Consider the following 24,592-nt stretch of genomic DNA (forward strand, 5'->3'; position numbering starts at 1 on the left):
TCTTTCTGGTGTCTGTTAAATAAGACGGTTTATGCTCAGAATTATTTGTGCTTCTATAGTTTCCAATATTTTGTTTGAGTTTTAATGTGTTTGGTTTAGTTTTTCAAATTCTTTTATTAGCTATGTGACTCTGGATTTTCATACTTTTCTTTCCCAAAGATTTTGAGTTTAATTAGACTGTGGTCACCACTGCTTAGTGGGTCGAATATAGTTAGTACTTGCACCAACTAGTAGGTGTTACAGAGGATTACATGGAAAAAAAATAGATTTTTTCAGTTGGTCCAGGAAGCAATAATTTATTTTTAGAGATTTTTGAGAGCATTGTTATTCTTTATGACCAAATCTGCTCTTTCTGCACTTTTATTGAATTTAATTTATTTATTTATTTATTATTATGCAGCTGTTTTGCTAATGGCTGTCATGTCACAACCTGTTTTATTGTGTGGCATTATGTCTAATGGGCATTCTCTTTTAAACTTCTGACCTAAACCATATAAATATATTTTTCTCCTTTTCAGGTCAATTATAACTTACTCCATACTTACTTTTTATACTCCTGGCTTTTCCAGCAGATAATTTTTTTCCTGGGTTTTGAATTCTGCTAGACCTGATTGCTTCTTCTTTTTAAAGCAGCCTTAGTTAAAAAATTATCATGACTTCCAGTAGCAAGTCTTGCTAATTACAGTTATTACTTTAATTTTGCCCTCAAGTAATGACCAAGATCATGAGCTAATAGCATAAGATGTTATATGTATGTTACTGTCCCACTCTAAAAAAGACTTGTATGTGTGTAATTTGCAGTACAGGGGCACTATTTACGTGAAGAATATTCACAGGGTTCTTCTAGAGGTTCTGGTAGTAGGTGAGCCTTGTTCCCTCTCTCTTGCTCTGTGTAAGACTACCAGAAACACAAGAAAATAGATTCTGACCATAAAGGAAGAAAGTGAACTTAGTAAATTGGAAGTGGAGTCAAAAGCACAAAGTAATTAGACAAAATAATTTCCTTTTCTTCTCTAACTTCCAGATTTTTGGCGGTTTTATATTTATAGTATTTTTAGCTCTGAAAATTGGAATTTTCTTTCCATTTGTCCTAAGTCAGGTAAATTTCTTTTATCTCACTTTAATCGTGACCGAATTAACATCTCCATAGCCTTAAGACGAGGAATTGTCGAGGGGATGAGCATGTGCATGCTTTTCCAAGGCTTGCAGCTTTGTGTTTTGCCCATACATAATGATGACAGAAGGCTTTTCTGTGCACTTGAGCTCACAAGAAGAGGTTAATAGAAAGTGAAAACAAGGGGTGTAGCTTGTTGCGCATGAGCTACGATGTCTTTGTTAGGAGCTTTGGTCAGGAGACACTTGCACAGCAAAACAGATTATGAGCTATACCACTTATCCTGAGTGCCAGGTATTCCCTGACCCTTCCCTTTGCATAGGTCACAGCTCTCTTTATTAGCTTTTTAGTTTGGGAATGACTATAGCTACACACATGGCTGGACTGCTACCAAACAGCCAAAGACTCTTTCTCGTCTTCTACCCAAGAACAAAATGATGTCCTAGAAAGGTGCTGTGCATAAAGGTCACTTCTTCCATGACTTCCATGCCCTGAGAATTAACTCAAGCCAGTGAGGTCAATCTGATTATCTTTGGATCCAGGCATAATAATTACAAGCAAACTGTGACCAGCTCTACTAGTATGAATCTCTAGCTCTTACTCTGGCACGTGTTTCCTGATGAGTTTATGTGATGAAAAGAGTTTGTGACTGCTGATAAAGTTTGCATTTCTGATTTTGATGCTGACCACTTCAACAGCAGCGAAAGCCTAAGCACTGTCAGGCTTTTTGGGCAATACTGGTAATTGGCTCCTGAGAAATTGTAGCTGATGATTTGGTTCTGCAAAGCTGCAAGTAAGAAAAAAGTCCTGCAAGAACTGTTTCCAAAGTGTTGCACGTTTCAATAGCTGCATGTAGTGAGATAACAAGTGTGCAAGATGAAAGTGTTACCTGTGATGGAGCTAAGAAGGGATGTGAAATTAACATTTTGAGAACTCAAACTGGAAAATCTAGCAAAGAAGTGACTGGTACTCACATAAGACTTGTGAGGGTGATACTCCTGTTTGTTACCGGTGATTTCACTTGTTAGGTGTCAGGAAGAGTTTCTTATTTCCTTTCCATTAGAGTGACTGACCGGGAGGAGACTGTTGAGGGGTCTGTGTTTAGGCCTCTGCTCTCTGGCTGGCAGGTCCGAACTGGGCTGGGTTTTGAACTGGGATGACTGCACATCAACAGAAGTACCGTGTACTTTTTCTTTCAAGGGGCTCAAAGACTGCCTGTCCTTGACAAGTATTTTGAAGTCCATTGCTTGTCTCTGCTGATATTTCTGTGTCTCAGGAAGACTTTGCAATTCAAAGGAGCTAAAGCCATAATCGCTCTTCTAGTTCTACATTGGCTGAGGCTGTTTTGTATGGCAGGTTTAGCAAAGTGTCATTCAACCTCTAATGCAGCCCCTATCCTATCTGTTTTGTTTCTCCGAGCTGTCTGGATATTCCTTTCATCTTCAAAATCATATGTTTATAAGTGGATTGAGTGATGCAGGGACTGGCTCCTGCAGAGAAGTGCAATACAGAATCACAGAATCATCTAAGTGGAAGGGACCTTTTGGAGTAATTAATTCCAAATCTCTACTAAAAGCAGGACCAACTTATGTTTGATATGGTTGCTCCAGGCATTTTCTGTTTGAGTGTTTTGCATCTCTCTGCAGATGGACAGTCCACAGCTTTCAAAATTCTACAGCCTGTTCCAATCTTTGACCATCCGCATTATAGGAAAAAAAGCAAAAAAACCCAAAGAAACCGTCCCTATCTCTTACTGTTTCTTGTTACAACTTGTCTTCTTACGCTAATCCTTTCACAATGAGCCTCTGAGGAAAGTCTGGGCCTGTCTTCTTGTCACGGGTTCGGTTTGTAACCGGGCGGAAACATCAATTTAGTGTAGTGGTTTGGTCCAAAATACTCATTGCTGTTTATCTGCTGTGAGATAAGAATTAGGAGAAATGCAAAACAGGCACCAAACTTGAAAGAATATAAAGAAGTTTATTAACAGACCTAAAAGAAGAAAAAAAAATTATACCACCTTCAGAGCTCTCCTCCTCCCCCCACCTTCCTCCCTTCTCCCACTGACAATGTGAAAAGACAACCCTTAAGATGTTCAGTCTGTTTACCACTTCCATAATAACCTTGTTCAGTCCATTTAGGAAGAGAAGTCTCTTCTTGCTCATGCTATGAAAACATTATCACAACGAGACAGCCGCCCACTTCCAAATATTGTTCAGTCCATTTAGGAAGAGGAGTCTCTCTGCCTGCGTGTGAGTCCTTTCCCCCGACTTGCAGCTTTTCCCACAACTGCTTTCGAGGGTCCACTCTTGAAGTTTTTGGGGTACAATTTTAAGGTTGAGCCGTTCAGGAACAAAAAACAGAGGCCCTTCTCCTTCCCTGGGAGCAAAGGGTCTTCATCATCTTCATCGTTAGGACTATCTCTGGGAGCATCTCTAGGAACTAAGGTTTTCTCTTTTCCCATTTGGAGCAAAAGTCCTCATCTGGTTCATTTCTAGGGACTGAGGTTTTCTCCTTTCCCATTTGGAGCAAAAGTCCTCATCTGGTCCATCTCTCCCTGTCCAAACTTCTCATGAAATGACAGCTGCGTCAGCATCTGCCTATCTCAGCGCAGGTGCTTTTGCTTACGAGCTGAACACTCCACCCCCCATATCTTCATGGAATTACAACGGGATACTCTGATATATCATAGCTTCACAACAGAATTTCAGCTTTAAGCATCTCCTCTCTCTCTTCCCTCAGGTTTTCAGCTCTTCACAGCAATAAAAGTGTTAATCTCACCTTGGCCTTGCAGCTTTGCAGCTGGAATGTTGAATTTTTCTTATCGCAGTGGAGAGGGGGGAGAGCCAAGCCGCTCCGGCTGCCCACGGCAAGGCAGTAGGGGCGGGTTCCACGGCTGGAACAGGTCCATTGGCTCCAGGATGGCCGTGGCCCGGCCCGGCCTGGCCCAAGCAGGGCCTGGCCGGGCCCGCTGGCCCCCGCTCGGGCCCTGCAGCCACCTGTGCCAGCGCCAGAAACGAGAGAGAGCTTGGAGGGGGAGTTTGCCTATTCTTAAATGTGGATAACAGAGGTGATCACAACTTTAAGTGGCTTAGAGAATTGTCCATATTCAAACTGGCCAGCTGATAGGTTCTATCAGTTCCCAGAGGAAACTGTAAGCACCCCTTAGCAAGGATGTCCCTTCCGGGACTATGCTTGCTAACCTATGACACTTCTCTATTTCCTCTCATAAGGCAGTGGAACAGTTTTCCCTTCCCACTTGCTCTGGACAAACCCTGTTCTTTCAGCTTCAACTTGCACACAAGGTACTCCAGCCACTGACCAGTTTGGTGCTCCTCCACTGGATTCACTCTGGTGTGCCACAATGTCTTTCATTTACCAGAGTGTCCACAACATGATACAGTAGTCCAGATGTGGTCTTACACGTGATGAATAGAGGGAAGAATTATCTCCTTGGAACTCCTGCCCCCCTTTGTTCTAACCTAGCTTGGTGCTAGTTCATCCTCATCATTTTAAGGGTACACTAGTGGCCAGTGTTCAGTGTGTAATCCATCTCTACTCACTACTGTTCTTCAAAGCTGATTTATATGTCTGGGATACCAATGGCAGCCCCTTTTGCTATCAACTGCAAACTCACTGGGAGTATACCCCATCCTATTGCTCAGGTCATTAATAACATTTTTAATCAGACTTGGTCCCTGTATCAGTCTCGGAGAGATACCACAACCTGCTAGTGGGACTGTGGAATAATCTTTCTTGCTGTTCTAAACTTCCAGATTCAGGCTAAGCTTTGGCTTTCCTAATTGCAACCTTACATGCTCAGGTGTATCAAAATGAGATTGTGTGCACAGAGAAAACATTAATGAAATTTTGTAACCCAGATTCTGAAAAGCAAGCATGCTTTTAAGAATTAAACTGAAACCTGCTTAGATTGAGAGCTGTGATATAAAGATCTGGTTTCTGTTGAGAGGTGGCTACTGAGACATCTGTCAGAATAATATGATCTTCATGCATTTTGGTTTCAAGTAATAATATATTTTCCAAGGACAGATTAAAAATCATAATGATAAAAAATATTTTTTTTAATGTTGTCCCAGAATTCTGTGTAAAGCAAACAATTTATCTGCTGTTTTTCTAAACCTGTGCTCAGTACCTATACTCAGATCCATGCAGGACTTAGCATTTTTTTTTATTTATTTTCACCACACAGATCAGTTGAAACTGAGTGGTGGTCCCCTGTCTTTAGCTGCACTCAGGCATTCTAAATGTCAGTCCAGGTCAACACAAAAAGCACAAGCATCATTCCCTGCCTGCTTTAAAACTGTGCCAAGATGAGTAAATTGGAGGAGGGTTGTGCTGAGTAGTGACCCTGGGTCAACCACGTTGCCCTCTCTCTGGCTTCCAGGTCTGGCAGGTTGGCTGGCGTGCTACTGTACTAATGCCTCTGGAATGCCTTCTTCACACCAGCACAGTGTGCTCCATATTAATTCTCACCAGTGAAGAAAAGCAGTGACTTGTCCAATGGGCTGCTTTCTCAAGCTATTCTCACCAGCATTGATGCCTTGATCAGTCCTTTACCTGTATTGTAGAGTCCTTAGCTATAAATGGGTCTGAACTCATGGAAATAGGAAAATTTGTGCTCCCAAAGAAACAAATAAAGAAAATCCCTCTGTCTCATGAGCAAGGAGTCAGTGTGCTGGGGAATAGGACCTGCATCGTCTGTGACACATCAAGCACAGAGTTCTTTCATCAGTTGTCATCATTCCTGTTAAGGAAATACAATCCAATTACAAACACTGTAATATAAATATTATCAGTAAACTAAATATGTCAGTTTGTCAATAATGGTGATAAGAATTTAGATTAAATCTGCAGTTTTTATTTCACTTAATAAGGTTTTGGCATAGAAGGAGTAATGTCTTTTTGTGAATATATTCATATTTTTCAAACACCAGTTCATCCCCTAAGCGTTTAGTGTTTTATACGTGCCAATTTACAGTCTCAGCCCACTTGTGTTTGAGTCAGTTAGGATAAAGAGTCTTGCAGTAAAGCGTTTGGAAACTTCTGCAGTGAAAAATTTGAGTAAAATGTATTTCTATTAGAGAATTGGCACATTAATCTCAAAAAGCACATACAAAACCAATTATTTTCTTACAAGATTTAGAAGAATAAGGATGAAATGTATGAATGTAAGAATCAATGTATGCTGGAAAAATTTGAAATTGAGTTCACCAGCCAATTAAAAAGACCTTAATCAGGTCTGACATTTCATTTCCTTATTATCTTGTTACATTCCTCTAAAAAATGAATCGATACATAAAATACTGTTTTCTCATTCTCAAAAAAAGCAAAACAGTCCTGTTCTTTGTCTTTTCCTTTTAGCTACAGTAGTGCCAAAGTCTGTTGTCAAAAAATCAAAATACATTTTCCAACAGTCTGAATTAACCGATACACTCTATTTAGCATGTTTTGTGTAAACAGTATTAAACTGAAGATAAAAAAATTCCTTTTTCATTGATCGTATTTATAACTCCCTTGATTATGTTTTTAAAAATAACTTTCAGTCATTATTGTGTATTTGATGTCTCTTTCAAAATATTTTTTTTCTGTTTTAAAATGTATAGATTGAGCTGAAAAGTGGAATATTAAATGTATTTTTAAGAACGGGCATTGTCTTTACACAAGTGGACCTCTGGTTGGGACTGTCTTACTGTGATGGAAAGTGGAATGAAGTCACTGTGAACAAGGAGGGCTCTGTGATTTCAGCAACTATGAATGAACTGAGAGAGCAGGCGCTCGAACCCCGTGTTCAGCAGCTGAAAGTGAACTCACCTGTCTACGTAGGAGGAATCCCACCTGAGATTCAGAGTTTCTATAGAGAACTGGGGTTAGAACAAGGTAAGATGACACCAAGAAGAGCATACATTTTCAAAAACTGATGTCATGCACCAGGTGGACATTCTGCTGCTGATTGTCTAAATTCATGAATGTGTAACATAAATTTTTCCTCCTGCCCATTGTGATGCTACCAGTTACCCCTACCCATCTGGCTTTACTTAGACCTGACCCTTTTGTAATGCTATAAAAATTCTTCCAGTGATACCTGAGGCAATCTGACTGATAAAGAGAGGACCTGGAGTGTAGGAAATGAAGAAGTGAGATGCCCAACCAGATGATCTCAGATCTTCATCAGAGAATGCCAGTTCACAGAAACCTGTTTTACTTGATCAACTTGTGTCACATGCAGATCTGGAATACAAAACCAGTGGGAGACAATAAACATAGCTTAAATCACTGTAATGAATCTCGATGCTGCCACATGGAAGAACAGCTGAGAGTTTATTAGTCTTTTTTAGGCAGTACTGATTCTGATCTAAAAAACTAAGTGGGTATAAACCCCTGAATTTGGATTTTGGCTAGAATTGCCATGATGTTTTCCTCCTTATCAGAAGGAAGGAAGATGATCATATATTTAGCCATCACTGTGACCCTTCTGTTCCGGAACAGGTCAAATTCGTAGGGAGAAGAGAGAAGCATTAATTGCATCCTGATACTAACAGCTTCCACAAAAGGATCTCCTGTAGGAAACATAGTCAAAAAGTGTCTACTAAACTGGCTCTGTTTGGGTGTGTTTCTTCATTACTTGTGAAACTGTTCATCAGTCATGGGCTATTTTTCAGCTACTATGGACAAATATATATCAGTCAGTGAGTGATTAGTGGGGAATCCAGTAAGTGGCTTTGAATGCATGAACTCACACTGAATGTGCACGTTCAAGTGAGGTGTATTGGAGCCTTGTGATTTCACAGCCATAGAACAGTTCAAGAATATTGTTTTAAGCATTCTTCCATCTCTAGGTATCACATATAATATAGTCTTGCTTTGGGTTCTGCATGCATAATATTTATGGCCCAAAAGAGCTGGCCAGTCATACCCTGTCAGTGTTGCCTCGTAGCAGATGGTGTGGCCTCGTGAGTGGATGCATTCACAACTCCTGCAGCAAAGAGATCTGTGAACAAAGAATCTAGGGCAAAATAGCATCTAAAGTGGATGTCTGAAGTGCATATCAAGGCACATCAATAAACATTTCTTTCCCACCAAACCTCCTCAGCATGCCACAAAATAAGATGGCGGCTGTGAATTTATATTTAGTGTCTGAAGATAAAAACATTCTTGTGTGCTTCTAAGGTTTAGGTGAGCAAGATTAGGTATTATAGCTTAAAACATACTTTTATGTGGGACTACAATGATGTAGTGGTAAGATAGTAGAATATAGAGATCTTCCCATTTAATAAATATTTTGAAAAGGTTTTCTCAATCTATGGCTGCTTGATAGTTAATTTTTTAATAAAGGCTTGGTGTTTTGATCACAGCAAATAAGTGATAAATACTGTTTTCCTCCTGCCTCACCTGCATGTGAGTTACAACATTAATTTAAGAGATTTCAGCTTGAGTCTGTGGGCCTTTGTGTGACCCATCCCGTGCCCTCCTGGGAGGTTCGAAAGGAAGCTACCTGGCAGGAATGTTTGTGAAAATTTGTACTATCTTTACTTACTCTGCAGCTACTTGAGAATAGACAGGATTGCTTGGCTAATGGCAGTGAGAAATCTTCAAACAGTGATAAATGTAGCTAAAAAGAAACTAAAAATAATGTATTAAAATAGGTTGTATAGTATGCGTCTCACTGCAAATCAAACAACTTCGTTTCATCTTATGATAAAATGCCTGGGCAGACTGGGACTAATTCTTTCCTCTGCCACAGACTAAGAAACTAAACTGGTCAGTGTGGAGTAGCCAGCTGAACTTAAAGTAGGAGGTATTCATTTTAAGGAGCAGTTTGGCCAAATTCCCTGTGTTGTGGAGAGAGAAAGTGTTTAAGAGATCGATTAAAACTGTGTGTTCGCCTTCAATACCCCTTTTTGCATGAACTATGTATGGACATTAGATTCTCAGTTTCGGTGGCTAAGGACAAATACTACTCTTACCTGTCATCTTGCAGTAATAAAGGCAATAGAAGTACGTAAGATATAAAAAAGATGTAAATACTTTAGCCTTCACGAAGCTAAAGAGCAGCACTGATCTGTGAGAGGTGGATTTTTAATTTAAAAAATTAATTCTTAGATGAATTGAAGTCTTCAGTTTGGCTACTGTTTACTTTGGCTTTGTGTTAAGCACCAATCACTACTCAAATTTGAGACCCATTTTATATCAATTTATTAATTTTTGGTAAATATAAAAGTTTTAACAACTGCATCCTGAATTTTGTAGTTGTGTTATAACTGCAAGTGACTGATTTAACATATTTGTAATTTTGATAGGAATGTCACACACACATATACACAGAAATATATGGATATGCAGAAATAAATATAAAATGAAGCTTCTTAGATTTTTTATCATAAACAAGTAGTTTGGGGTAATGTTTCTGGAGTATGTTTATAAACAACATATGAGTTATATCCCTGTTAGACAAAACTGATATGCCGCCATCTGATCTCCTGAAGTTAATTGTAATTTTGATCTAGATAATTCTTTTCAGTTTAAGGAAGTATGTATATTAACAAAATAGTAGCAAGGAGCAGAAGGCTGATTTTAAAAGCCAGAGAATCACTTTTATGCTAATAATTTCAAAGTGAGAAGTGCCAAAAGAGAAAACAGAAAGGTATTTCCTTGTGGGATGGAATTGCTAACGGTGAAAGTGTAGATCAGTAAGGCAGGAATTTACCAGCTTAGTGTCTTGAAAGTGCAGACAGAATGTCATGTTGGAAGTCAACATATTCACATTACAGTCTTTAATGCTGAAAATACAGAATTGAAAGGAACAGAAGTGTTTCTTAATGACTGCAGCTCTTTATGTGGTACTAATCCCTTACTGTTTGCTAGGTTTCGGTGGTTGCATGAAGGATGTTAAATTTACACGAGGTGCTGTCGTTAACTTGGCATCTGTGTCCAGCAGTGCTGTCAGAGTCAATCTGGACGGATGCCTATCAACTGACAGTGCTGTTAACTGCAGGGGAAATGACTCCATCCTTGTGTACCGAGGAAAAGAGCAGAGTGTTTATGAGAGTGCTCTACAACCATTTACAGGTAGCGCATTGGTTCCTTAAATAAAATACATCATTTTCATGTCATTCTTTATTACTGTGTTCAGTACTTTTTTTTTTTTAATCTTTTACCTCCTCTATCCTTCTTGATGTCCTTTGAAGAATACCTCTATAGGGTGGTTGCCTTAAATGAAGGAGGATCAGTATCTAGTGTGTGGACCCATGCTCGAACAAGAGAATCAGGTAAATATGATTTTAAGGTTTGCTCATTCTTGTTTTTCGTAAGCTATTTAATGTCAGGTTGAAGGTGTTCAAGAACTGTCTGCACACAATCCTGTGCCCTGTGCTCTAGGATGACCCTGCTTGAGCAGGGAGGTTGGACCAGATGACCCACGCTGGTCTCTTCTACCTGACCCATTCTGTGATTCTGTGCAGATAAGCCAACCACAACAGTTTTGATTAGTGAACTTTGCATAGTGTTTCTGAGGGGGCAAAACTGCTTAATGCTTCAAACAGGTACCAAATTAGTCACAGCTGTAAAGTGTTGGGGCAAGTGTTTTCTTCTCATAACTCAAGGTATTTTCCAAATATGTATTAGATTATGTAATTAAGGATGTTAAAGGATTGAACTGCGTTAACTGAGTAAGAGCAGCCATCTAGCTGTGTTCATAGGTGCACGTCTAACCTCACGTTACATGAGTAGGCTAGAGTAAGTAAATCTATCTTTTCCTACATATAACTTAGTGCTACAAAATCAGGTGTAGAGAAAGGTGATACTGGGATAGCAGGCACAAGTTGTGGAAAATAACAGGCCATGTATTTGCTAGGGACAGGAAGGTCTTGTGAAAGTTGTTTTTTAAATGACCCATATATGGGTGTGCTACTCAGTGCTGCTGAATGAGGATTCTTTTAACAAGTAGTCCACAGATTGTGTGAAAATGTGGCAATATTTTCTACAACAGTAGCATGTGGCTTCTGGAGAAGGTTCCAGAGTAGGAATGTAATACATTAAAAATCAATTTTTTCATATGTCTTATGAAGAAAATTTTATAAACTTTTCCTCTTCTGGTCAGTGCTTCTGCAAACTTTATCAAACCAGTAAGTTTTTGAAGATTTACAGTTCTGTGTATTTTATTTCACTGACTTTCCCTCTTCTTGATATTGAAGCCCATTTGCATTCCATCAGTGCAGAGCATTCTTTTGATTTAAGCTGCCCAATGTATCACCTTAAAAAATTATGTGATACGTGCATAAATATTGGACTTGCAGATGCATTCTTATACAACCTGTACTTTGTGTACCACCCAGAAGGGGCAAAATATATGCATATTTTCATGTCAACCATCTGACAACTGTTAAGGTTTGCTACGTGTTTATGTTTGCAAGCTGACCACAGCACTGAGCAGTCCATGTTCCCTGGGGTTGGACAATAATTGCACTATTTAATTATTTTTGAGTTGGGTTTGTTATGTCCCTTATGAGAAGACCATCTGCTGTACAGTAGCTTACCTCACCCTGTGATACACTTCATAACTAATGAAATCAATATATTGCTGTAGTAATGGAAGCTTTCTCAGAGTATGACATTCTTTACAGAAGAATCACAACTTCCAGGTGTTTTTATAGTTTCCATGCTGGTACCCTTATAAAAAACAAGGCTGCATTCATATTTAATGAAACTAAACAGTAAAATTACAAAAAAATAGGCTATTTGATGGTGAGAGAAGCGAATGATCATCAGCAGGGCTAGGGAGTCCACATGCATCTACAGCAAACTCATCATCCATCATCCTGCCATAGTGTTCCTTGGGTCTTTCCTCTGCATCCCTTGTGCAGTCATCTGTGATGAAGCTGTTACTGACCAGACCTTTACTTGGCATAGTAATATCCAAGAAATAGTTAAAGGTTATAGGAAATGGGATGACTTCTTTTTATTAGCAGCTCTATGCATATATGATCTTGGTTTTCCAGTTCTTTAAAACATTTAAATTTTCCTTTTTTTTTTTTTTTTTGTAATGATCAGAGGCAAAGGATTTTGCAAAAAGGCCTTAAAAATCTCTGCTTTGCCCCAAGAAAGGTGCACAGCATTGTGGAAATCAGAAAATAAATGGAAGAGCTTTAAACTTTTGAAGGACTTCTGTAAAAGAGAATGCAGATTTTTGGAAATGTTTCATAGTTGTGGCATTCTGTGGCTTAGATACCCAACTGATAAATATCAAACTCTTCTCTGTTGCAGTACTGCCTTGCTTCATTCAGTTGTATTATTACAATGCCTGTGCTTGTTAGCTACATACAATCCACCTCCTCTCTTTGTGAGTGATGCTTAAATATGTTTGATACATGAAATGTTTTTGGAAAATTGCAACAAGACAAGAAGGAATGTTATGTAGATGGAGTTTTGATGGTTTTGAAATATAGCTTAAACTGAATAGCTCAAGATGTGCAGTCATATTAAATCAATGCTGAAAAGTTACAACTCTAATAAATTGTATTTATGCTAATGGTTGAGTCTGATTTACTGCAGCCATTAAAAGTGAAGAATAGGGGCAATAGTCTCCTTAGAACTGCCATTTTCTCTATTTTCTATTTTATCCTTCTACAGTTCCACAAAATGTGCCAACTCCCTCAAGAGTTCACAGTATAAATGGTTACAGCATTGAGGTCACCTGGGACAAACCAGCTGGGGTCATAGGTGTAATTGAGAAGTACATTTTGAAAGCATATGAAGCGGATGGTCCCACTGTACCCATCACGAGTGCTGAGCTTGCCGACGCTGGTATGCTCACAGGTAAATGTTGTTAAGTACCATTTTTTAGGTATATCTAATAACACAGGATGCTTATCCCTCCTTTTGTTGATCTATAAAATACTACTTGTCTGTTTTTGTGTATACACAGCATAGATAACATTTGGAAGGGTAATTATTTGTGTCAGCATCCTCGTAGTGATGTGCTGATTTCAAAGAACAATAGAAATTAAGATACAGCACAAATACTAACAAGCAATTCCCAAACTATTTATGATGTGAGGGAGAAATGCTTTTTTTGTTTGCTTGTTTTTGCTTAGTATATGTGATCTTTTTTTAACTCTTTCCCTATTGTTCCACCCAGTTCACCTAAATTAACTCTGAATGTGGGTCTCATGTGATACTGTTTGACCTGATGTATGAAAGCACTCGATATAGTTGCCTAATTTTGATCATATAAACCTAACTAATTTCAGTGGGAACTAGCATACATTTGTGTCAATCAGATGCTGTGGTTGATGCCACTGGGATGTGGAGGTAGATTATTATGGAATGAAGAAATTTGTGGCTTTGGGTTTATAGGGTGAGAATGTTATAGAGAACATTTTGGGACATTCCTTCCTGCCAGGATAGTGTGGATGTGCTTTTCTGCTCTCTATGGATAAACTGTCATTTCTGGCTGCTACAAAGTTCCCTGGGAAGGAAGCACATTACAGCCAAGAATCTGGATTATGTTATGTGATGACTAAATGGGGCAAATAGTGCAGACCAATAGATTCATTTTTATGATCTCTGCCATCAATTCTATGATTCATAACAATTCAAAAAGTGGTAATGACGCAATGCTCTAAGCTGGTGCTTTGGTTTGGCTCAGGTTTGAGCAGTACAACAGTCTTCGAAAGTGTGTTAACCCTCAGGCAGTGTGTTATTTCCTGAAGCCCAGCTAACAGTTTTTACGTAAGTATATATGGTTTGTGTTGTTTCTCTGCCATAACCTATGTATACATTTTCAAGGGAAAAATTGCACATATTTTATTTTCTCCGGTTTGAAATATCTTGACTATTTGTGAGTAGTGAACTTACCAGAACTGCACGGGCTTTCTAGCCTTACTGTGATTTCATTAATGACCTTGTTGATTTCAACATTCTTTATCTCTGCTACAACGCAATACAGATTATAGTGGTAGAAATGAAAGACTGTAGTAGAGACATATGGATTAGGTAGCTTACTCACAGCTGATGGTCAGAACTCATACGTTGTTTAACTTGGTTGGTGTTGTGCCATGATTACGTGTCAGGGTTACGAAAACATCTGCACCAGGCTGGACAGGTAAGAGGTGATCTGCCTGCACCTTACAGGAGGCAGAAGAAGCAACAGACCTTTACATTAAATGTAGACAGTCAATGGATCCTGGTTCATTAGCCTATTATAGCAGATAGAATCATAGAATCATCGAGGTTGAAAGAGACTTTTAATATCATCAAGTCCTACCATCAACCCAACACCAGCACTGTAACCCCTAAACCACATCACCTAGCACCAGATCCAGACATCTCTTGACACGTCCAGGGATGGTGATTCCACCACCTCCCTGGGCAGCCCAATCCAATGCCTAACTACCCAAACAGTGATACTTGCTTCTAATATCTAATCTGAATCTCCCCTGTCTCAGTTTGAGGCCATTTCCTCTTGTCCTCTCACTGTAGGCCCAGAAGAAGAGACCATCCCCCGCCTCACTACAGCCTCCTGTCAGGGAGTTGTAGAGAGCTGTCAAATAATGCAAAATAAAATCATGGAATCATAAAATACCATGTTGAAAGGGAGCTCAAGGATCATCTGATCCAATCTTGGCAAAAGCACAGTCTAGATAAGATGGCCCAGCACCCTTTCCAGCTGAATCTTAAAGTGTCCAGAGCTGGGGAATCCACCACTTCTTCGGAACATTATTCCAGTGGCTGATTGTTCTCATTATGAAAGTTTCTGTCTTGTATCAAATTGTAGTCTCCCCAGGAGTAACTTGTGCCCATAACTCCTTGTTTTTTCCATGTGACTCCTGGTAAAAAAGGAGACTTTTACTTCCTTGTAGCCACTCTTTAAATACTGGAACATGGTGATAAGATTTCTACTGATCCTTCTTTTCTCAAGGCTGAACAAACCCAGTTTCCTCAGTCTTTCCTTATTTGACAGGTTACGCAACCCTCTGATTGTCTTTGTGGCCCTTTGTTGGGGTTTTGGGAGTTCTCCTTCTGTTTTCTTTTTCTCTTGAGGACTTTTCCCCATATATGTTGCTACAGCAACGAATTGCTGGGTGCTTGGGAGAAAATGAAAGACTTGGCCACAGGGGGAGGGGTCCAACTGGCTACTCTCTTTCACCTGGGGTTTTCTCGTGTAAGGTGGGGGGGCATGCGGCGAGATTTGAACTGGAAATAAAGGGGGTTGGCTGCAGCCCCTGGCTGGCTGGTGTTCTTGGAGGGAGAGAGGCTGCCATCGTTGTGGAGGGAATTCGTCCGCGCTGCAGCCTTCTGCTTTCGGCTGCCTTCCTTCTACCGTGAGTGGAGCCTGCTCATTGGAGCGGCTGTTACACTGGGACCCTAACACCCCACCTTACTAAAAGAGGGATCTTTTTACCATCTGCTCGGGTGCTTCAGGGAGAAACCCCAGGATCCCAAGCCCACCTTTCCCTGCCCCGCTGGGAGCTGGGCTGCGGCTGCCCTGCCCCTGTTGTTGCTTCAGGCCTTTGCTACTCTGTAGCCCTGCATGCCCTGCCTGCCGAGACCTCTGGGGTTCCCACTGCAGCTCCGGAGTTCGATACATCTCGTCTGCCACCCGGGATTTGTGCTTGTCCCTGCCGTTCCAGCCTGCTGTTCCCGAGGGTCCATCTGGACAAACAGGGGTTTGTGAAGCCTTTGTCCCATCCCTTCCCGGGATCCCAGGCCGCCATTGCTGCGTGTTTCCCGAGCTCGCTCCGGAGCGCCCCCTGCAGCCGCGGGGGAACCATCGCACCTGCCCTGCTCACCGGGAGCCGCCAGCGCCCCTGCCGGCTGCGAGCGGAAACTGCACCCGAGGGGAAAGGGCCTGACAGCCGAGAAGGCTGGCACTGGGTTTGTGATTGTTTGCTGTTACTGCCAGAGTTATTGTTGTTTGTTTGCCTTGTTATACATATTTATATATATAATAGTAAAGAACTGTTATTCCTATTCCTCATATCTTTGCCTGAAAGCCCCCTTAATTTCAAAATTATAATAATTCAGAGGGAAGGCGGTTGCATTTTTCATTTCAAGGGAGGCTCCTGCCTTCCTTGGCAGACATCTGTCTTTCAAACCAAGACACCCTTCCCTGGACTCTCTCCAGCCTGTCCACGTATTTTTTGCACAGCAGGGTCGAAAACTGAACACGGTGTTCCAGGTGTAGCCTTTCAAGCGCTGAGTAGAGGAGAATAATGACGTCTTCATCTCTGCTGGAGATGTCCTTGTTGATGCGACCCAACATTGTGTTGCCTTTGTTTGCCACAGCAGCACACTGTTCACTCATATAACCAAAGAACTTAAGAATGGCTGCATTCAAATATTGATCTATGTGACTGTGTCAGATATGACCCTAAGATGAGCTCAGTTGGTTGGAGCATGGTGCTAATAACACCAATGTTGTGGGATCAACCCCTGGACAGGACATTCACTTAAGAGCTGGAGCTGATGATTTTTGTGGGTCCCTTCCAACTCAGAATATTCTGTGATTCTCTAGATGCTCAGGAAGAAAATGTAAGAAATATGCTAAGCATAGAATAAGTCTTCCTGTTAGTACAAATTCAGCTGGTTGGTTGTGGAATTCTTCAGCTAAAAGCTGCATTTGGACCATCGTGCTTAATGGTCTATGGTAGAATTGTAGGGGTTTTTTTAATACATTCATTCTTTCTGTTTCTATAACTGCTGTGGGAGTAATTGTTCCAGTTCAGTTTTGTGTGTATAAGAAGTGCTTCCTCTTGTTATTTATAACTCCTGCCCAATAGTTTAGTTATGTATTTTTCAATTTTGGAATTGTATGAAATATATAATTCATGTCCTAGTGGTGAGGTCAAAGCTGAGACAAGTGTAAATTAAATCACCAATCCAAAGTCATTTTACTTTAGTCTATTGATTTCAGTGAAGCCAGCACAGGTGGGCAAGTCAGTGGACAGTGAGAACTAGTTAGCCACAAATATGAGACTCCCAGAAGAAAGTGTATCTTTCCCTGATGAGTCATATTTCCTGATTAATCAAAAGTTAACATAAACACAGAACCCCACAGAGAAGTCTTTGCTTACTTTTCTTTTAAGTTTGTTGAGAATGAAAAGTTTGTCTTGTTTTCTCCCTAATTTCAGGGACATTTCTTTAGCAATTGTTTCATTGCATTCCATGAGAAAATGCTACAGTAACCCAAACAGCCAGGCTTGCTAATGGAACAGCAGAAAGGCACCACAGCTCTCTGTGTGATCACTGATGAAGAAACTATGGTATTTTTCCACACCCTCCTTCAAATTTTCATTCCCTGTCAAGCCTAGGCACTGCTTATTCTGCTGCTTGCAAATGTATCTGAGGGCACTGACAACACTGTGTCTTACTTTTTTCCTTGCAGCTTTTTAGGCCCGTCTATTGTGTTTTGGTTTATACTTATACTGTAAATTCTTTTGAACAGTTACAGTAGGGTCCTGAGTCGTAACTGGAGCGCAGTAACAAAATGTTAAGAGCACTACCCGTTTCTCAGAAGGCTGTACTTTGTGTGTCAAATTCAAAAGAACCTCTTGTACCCTTGTCAAGAAGAAGAAAAGCTGAGCTAAATATTAAAAGTAAAATAGGTCTTTAAGTGACCATAATCCCACAGTCTCAAATGCCTATTTCTGACTCCTCAGAAACCAAAATCCTTCAAAATCTGACCCTTGTAATCTTCCAAAATGTCAAACTGTTTTTTCATTTTCATCCAAGAAAGGAATATTCATCAGATTTAAATCCTTAAAATGAGGTTCTGACTGTTGAACCAGGAGTTTATTGGATAAGGTGATATATTTCAACACAGTGTTCAGTATCTGTATTCCAGGATGAGAGTATAAAGTTAAAGCATAAATTTTTGGGATTCAAAATGTACCACACTTGCCCATCTTGCCTTCAGTTGTTTCAGTGTGGTTTGTGATCAGCTTTTTGCTTCTACTTTCCTTTGGAATCCAGAATATCAGAAGATCCTTTGGGTTGGAAGGATTATCTAGCCCATTTGATGCCATGAAGATTTTTTGCCTTTTCTTTTATACCCAGTTAAACCTTTTTTACAGCTTCTGTATTCTTAGTGCTTTTTGCCTACATTCTTGGACTTGTTTGTCAAGCTGAGAGACGAAACATTTTAGAAGTTTCGTAGCTAGGGATCAGTGTGCCCCAGACCCCAAGGTCCTCTCCAGAACACATTCTGTAAACCAAGATAGAACCACCCAGGGGAAGGCTCCTTGGGGAGGGGGGCTCACTTGAACCTCTCACTGAGGAATCTTTGGTAGATATGCTAATTAGTAAAACCTATAATGTTTTACCCGATCTTTTGGGGGTGTGCATTTTGCAGGGTGCATTTCAGTGCATTTGACCTGGACGTGTGCACCTAAGGGTCCTTAAAATAAATACCAAGGTAAAATCCCTTTCTCCCTTCTAACTGTGTTTGACTCTTGATTTTAAGACCAGGAAAAGGCATCACATTCCCCCACCTCAAGCAAGGTTGACTGGAGCAGGTTTCCCAGAATCATGTCCAGTCGAGTTTTAAATATCTCCACATATGGAGATACCTCTCTATGAGAAGCCTGTTCCAGGTTTGGCCACCCTCACAGTAAAAAGTGATTTCTTGTGTTTTTTTGGAATTTAATTTTCTCCCCAGGAGAGTGGTCACAACACCAAGCCTGCCAGTGTTCAAGAAGCATTTGGGCTCTCAGACACATGGTGTTATTCTTGGGGTTGTCCTGTGCAGAGGCAGGAATTGGACTCAGTGATCACAGAATCATTTAGGCTGGAAAAGACCTCTAAGATCATCGTGACCCATGATCCTCGTGGGTCCCTTCCAACTCAGGATATTCTCTGATACTGTGAGTTGTGTATTTCAATTTGTGTCCATTTGTCCTGGGCACTACTTAGATTAGTCTGGCTGCTGCTTTGTTCCCTCCCGTCAGGTATTTATACATTTTGGTAGATCACCCTTGGCTTTCCTGAGATGATCAGTCCCAGCTCTCTCAGCCTCTCTCAGAAGAGACATGCTCCAGTCCTTTTATCGTCTCAGTGGCCCTTTTGTGTGACCCACAGAGTTGCTGAGGGTGCACACTTCCCCCTGACAAGGTCACTAATGAAGATATTGAACAGTATAAACCCCCTGGGATACACCCCTGTTGTCTTGCCTCTAACCGTGTTTTGTGCCACTGATCACAATCCTCTGATGCTTCTCTTGTCAAGCACATGCAAAACACCCATTTTAGAATTCAGATTTCTCTTACTGTAGAATTCAGGAGATTGACCAGCCTCTGATGGGCTCTAATGATGCCTACAAATAATAATGAAATAAAAGGTGCTGCAAAAGAATTCACACACAATTGGTATTTATTCCTCTTACAGATTTCCCTTTCAAGTTTGTATGATTTTGCAATTCGTCCCACCTCTGTCATTGCTGCAATAGCCAAGGGCTGGTGTGGCTGCACACGTGGTAACAAGAAAATTGTGGTCGACAGCTGCCATTCCCTCCTTCCTGTGACACGTGTTTGTAATTATTTTTCACCTTTTAGTCTTTTATGTTCGGCAGATGAATATCTCAGGAAAAGTTAATTTAATGATTTAATATGGTTAATCAAAGTGTCTAAGCTGTGCTGTAGTTTTGAAAGCTCTGTAGCTGGAGAGTCTCTCAGAAGAGGAGACGGGGCCACCTGCCAATGGCAGCCCAGCCAGGGCCACAGCACTGGGGGAAGCTCTCTGCCAGCCCAGCAAATACCCATGCTCTGGCAAGTGCTGTCAGCTGAGAGATTGTCCCTCTCAGGCGGAGCTCTGCCAGTCCCCTGCCTAAGCAGCCTGCGGCTTTGGGACTGGCCTCTGCACCCTGACTTCTGCCTCTGACAGGGTTCGGGGGTCACTGTCTGAGATGGGTATTAGAAAACGCTGTTTGTCTCAGGCTTATTTCGTCTGTGTGGGGTGAAATAAGCAATTTACCACCAATGGGGAGTTTGCTGCGTGAAGCTGTTGGTGAATTTCTTGGGCAATACTCCCATGCACTTGAAGTTATTTGAAAGCTCTTGGTTTGCACAAATACTTTACACTCAAAACATTCCTATAATGCAGTTAATGAGATTTTTTTAAATGTATAGAAAAAGATTATTGCAAACCAACTAACCTAAACGTATGTAGGGCCAGAGCACTAGGAGGACTCCCAAATCCCTGCTCCAAGCTGAGACAAATTTCTAAAGTTCTAAAACTTCTGATGTAGATAAGAATATTTGGCTAGGGCAGCTACTGCAGCAAGGGGTAGCTGATAGACCTGAAAGCCCATTAAGTTTCTGTGAGTTGTCAGGTGGTGCTTGAGCTCCTGATGACTCTAAGTCAGAGTGGCAGAACGTAGGTTCCCTTCTCCTTTCATTTAGCTGGCTTTAGCAGACTAGTGGCATATTTTTCAATATATGAATTTTAAAACATAAATTAATATTCTACAGTATCAAGACTCAAACTTGATTGAGTTTAGACCTAAATGAGCCTTGTTTACAGTTCAATGCTGTTGTATAAATTTATTCATACAAATTATAAATTGTGTGATTAAATAAACCTGAGCATTTTATCAAAATTACATCAACTCTTAGATACATACCAATACTTTCATTAATAAAAAGAAGGTAATTTCTTGATGTTTTTCAGGCTAAAAAGGATTATTATGTTTTTGTAGACATATAAAAAAAATCTGCAAAAAAGTAAAACGTTTTTCTTTGTCTCTCTGCAAACTTTTAAAGGTAATCATACTGCAGAAAATAAGCAATGATGAAGTTGTTTGGAATGGTCAAGGGTAACATAGTGATAGATATTACAAAACCAATGCTTGTGGTTAATTTACTCTTGGTGCAAAATTGCACTGTTGGGTTAAGGTTTTCTGCAAACTGAAGCAGCTAGAGAGTTGCCCTGTGCTATGGGGAATGTAACAGGTTTCCTTGAACCACTGCAACCTGAATTGCATCTTCAAAGCCAGTGGAGCTTGTGTATGGTTTGTTATGAAATATATGTGTTGGGGATAAAAGGGGTCTTCCAAGCCACCTAAATGCAATAACTAAAGTAAAATTTTTGTTTGTTCTTATAAGCTGAAGAGTTGGAATAGGTGCCCTTGTGTTGAGTAGTTCTTTATTTTATGACTTAGAAAGATGCCTTAAAAATGCAGATGTATGCGACAGATTGATGTGCACAGGCTTTCGGTTCAGAAATGCATATGTGGAAGACACATGTACTTAAACAGTTTTTGCTACAATCTGTCAAAAACAAAGTCAGTTGAGGACTTCCCTTTCTGATCAGTGGACTGTGATTAAGTGTACTGTGGCAATGATGCATCTCGACACACAAGTGACTTTGTTGGACAGATGCTGTATGACCTCGGGCATTCAAGTTAGCTAAATAGTCTGGGTTTGAGGAGGGGAGATTTGGTAATTTTTGTTTTTAAAGCTTAGACAAGAATTAAGGTAAATCTAAAGGACAAGCGTTGTATCACTTGCAGTAGGTGTATTTCAAAATAGGTTGTCATGAAATAGCATGTTGGGGAGGAAACCATGAAAAATCCGGAAAAGAAATGTCCCTTTGGCAAAAAAATACACTCAGCTCATGAAACAAATGGAATTTGTGTGGTGAGCTCTGTTCAGAACCTTAGCATTCAGCAGCAGAGTTTTCAGGCTTCATATGCAAAGTAATGCCTGGTTATGATTGAAATTAGTTAATTTACTTGTTAAAGGAAAAGAAAAAGGTTGAACTAGTTTTGCAAAATAGTCGTCTTTCACCATTTAGCTGAGTGCAGTTTTTATGGAAGTGAGGAAAATAACGTCTTTGTTACATCTGTAAGATTAAATAGGTTTTTTTGGGGGTGAGTTGTGCATGTAGGTGAATGGTCTTGCTTATACGGGAGGGCTCCATCACTAAATATATTTTTAAAACCTCACCTCGATTTATATTTGTATCATCAATCCATTCTTCAGAGTAAAAGGTCCATAAGTTGCTATAAGCAGGTGTGTCCTTTCATCTCTGAAGACCTGGTGAATTCTTGAAACAACTTCATGAAGCAGCAGGATGACAGATTGCAACAGTGAAGCAGTTGTTTCATAAAACTCTTTTAACTGGCTGGGAAAGTTGCTATAATACTGTAATTGCCTTTGAATCTATTTTTCAGATTTTGTGAACAGAGTATTAGCCCTCATACTGTAGAGGTAAACCATTTTCTTTCGTTGTTGATGAGAAGTACTAGTTTTCCACTCAAAATCTGCCAGAATGGTGTGGAATATGGCTGTGTTGCCTAAATGTACGAGACCTCCCTTTGACAGTACTGAACAAAAGAAATGCCTGCTTTATGGAGAAGTGAAGGGAAAAATGCTGGATATCTAATCTTCTTATATACTGTGTGCATTAGAACAATGAATGGACATAAAGATGCAACTAACTCTGACTAGTCCACACACCCATTTTACCATAAATTCATTGTTGACCCCTTTGCTATTGCCCATATCCATGTTGTTATCCCTCATCTGCTGGAGTGAGCCTAGCGTTTTCTCTCTTGCACAACTCTAAACCTTGACTTTCAATATTGCAAATAATTAAAGACCATTTAAATAAAAGTATAGAGAATTAAATACTAGTTTTGCATATAAAGTGGGCTTAATGTTCTAGGTGTGATTCCAGATCACTCTTTTAGACTGTTAACTTTACATTCATATTTAACAAATGACATTATTCAGTTTCATGGGGTCACTGTGTCAAAATGTCTGTGTTAGAACTTTAATTTATTTCTGGAGGTTCTTTGGGCAGATAGGAGTGGTGTGTTAAAATGATTTAGCATCTCCACTTGCCCATGTGGATTTTAAGGCTTCAAATGTAGTCTGTGATGTAAATTTTGAGTCTAGGTGGATTCAGCTGCTCTGTAGTGGCAGATTGAATGCACGGGACTCATATCCCAAATGTGTGAGGCTGACCCTCTTCTTAAATATTGATCATGTCTCTAATCCTATCTCCTGATCACAGTGACAATTCATCCACCTCTCTCCTGTTAGCATTAATAGAATACATGCAAGTGTGGCCAAATTTTGCTTTGTTAGCACCCCGTCTTGGAAAGCCTGATGGACTCTTATCAGATCAGCAATTATTGGATATAGACAAAAGATGCCAGCCTGAGAGTGTGATAATTGAGGAGTTAGGGAAAGTTTTTTTTAAAGCTGTCAGCCAACTTCATTTGATCATAGGCTATTTTTTACTGCAAAATTTATTTTGCTATTCTTTAAATTAATTCACATGTATCAGTGATGATCTTTGCTATGGTACTGCTGACTTTGTATTTCAACGTAGTCAGGTGCTGAGTGTAAATTTCACTGACTGACTGAAAGTGCAGAGGAAATGAGTGGGTAATGAGAGCAGAGCAGCCAGTTCTTTAATTGAATTAAAAGCTGGGTGACACCAATGCAGACACCTGTCCAATTACAGACAGGCCAAGGTGTTTACCATTGCTGTACAAGCGATTTGAAGATGACAGAAATCTTTCCGCCCACAGATTAACATAATGAAGGAGAACAGATTACAGTGGATGCTGGCCAAACAGATAGGATGGCAGCTGAGAAAAAAGTAGTTTGCTGAAGTATGTAAATAAAATCTGTGCACTTTCTATTGCCTACCTATGCACATCTGTTTCTTTGTTAAAAAAAAATAGTGCAAGAGTACACATGAAGGAAAAACATTAATTAAGAAATGAAAAAAAAATTCTTTAAGTTGCTGCCTTTGCTGAATTAATTTTTTAACATAAACCTCCTGTAGCAAAAGAGTTTGTTTACTTTTTCTTTTTCATGCAAATTCTCTCAGCCTTTCACAAACGTACCTATGCAATGGGAAGTCTGTTGTGCTACAGGTGCTTTGTATAAAACCTTCCTACTTCGTCATAAGTAAACCAAACAGCCCAGTCGAAACCTTCTACATGTCCTGGCATCTTTTTGGATATGTGTGATATTCTGCAGCTCTCAGTGCTTGAAGCCACTGGTAACCCTACAGAATGTCTTCCATGAGGAAATGCAAGGAGCATTAATTCACTGCTTCATAAGAAACAAGTGCTACAAGTGCTAAATGTACAAGTCAAACTAAATTGCTTCCTAAAGCACAGCAGAGTGAAGAGATGGCATATATGCAATGCCATGCACCTCTTGACCAGGAACTTGAAAATGTCACAGTTAGAGGATTTGGTTCCTGCTTGTGTTTGCTTGTGGAAGGTAATTCCCAAAGCACCTTCTATAGTTTCCTGTGTTTAATGCTCTAAGATCTGGAAATAAGTGGAAGTTACTGTCATGTGCAAAAAAAAGATGGTGTTTTGACTAATGGAATTTCTGTGTTGAATAATGTAGTGTAGATTCCAATAATTCCAATACTTTACAGTCATAGTAATGCCTGAAGGGGGGGCCATACAAGAAAGCTGAAAAGGGACTTCTTACAAGG

At 40.0% G+C, this 24,592-nt stretch overlaps 1 protein-coding gene across 1 annotated transcript in view; it reads left to right on the forward strand.

Moving 5' to 3' along the window:
* Positions 1-24,592, forward strand: part of USH2A (usherin) — a 387,802-nt gene that overhangs the window by 139,640 nt on the left and 223,570 nt on the right. Inside the window, 4 exon segments of the mRNA XM_039569529.1 lie at positions 6,736-7,009; positions 9,995-10,198; positions 10,318-10,398; positions 12,758-12,943. Coding sequence (XP_039425463.1) covers positions 6,736-7,009; positions 9,995-10,198; positions 10,318-10,398; positions 12,758-12,943 — 745 coding nt within the window.

Source organism: Corvus cornix, chromosome 3 (genome assembly GCF_000738735.6).
Source record: "Corvus cornix cornix isolate S_Up_H32 chromosome 3, ASM73873v5, whole genome shotgun sequence".
Classification (NCBI taxonomy): Eukaryota; Metazoa; Chordata; class Aves; order Passeriformes; family Corvidae; genus Corvus; species Corvus cornix.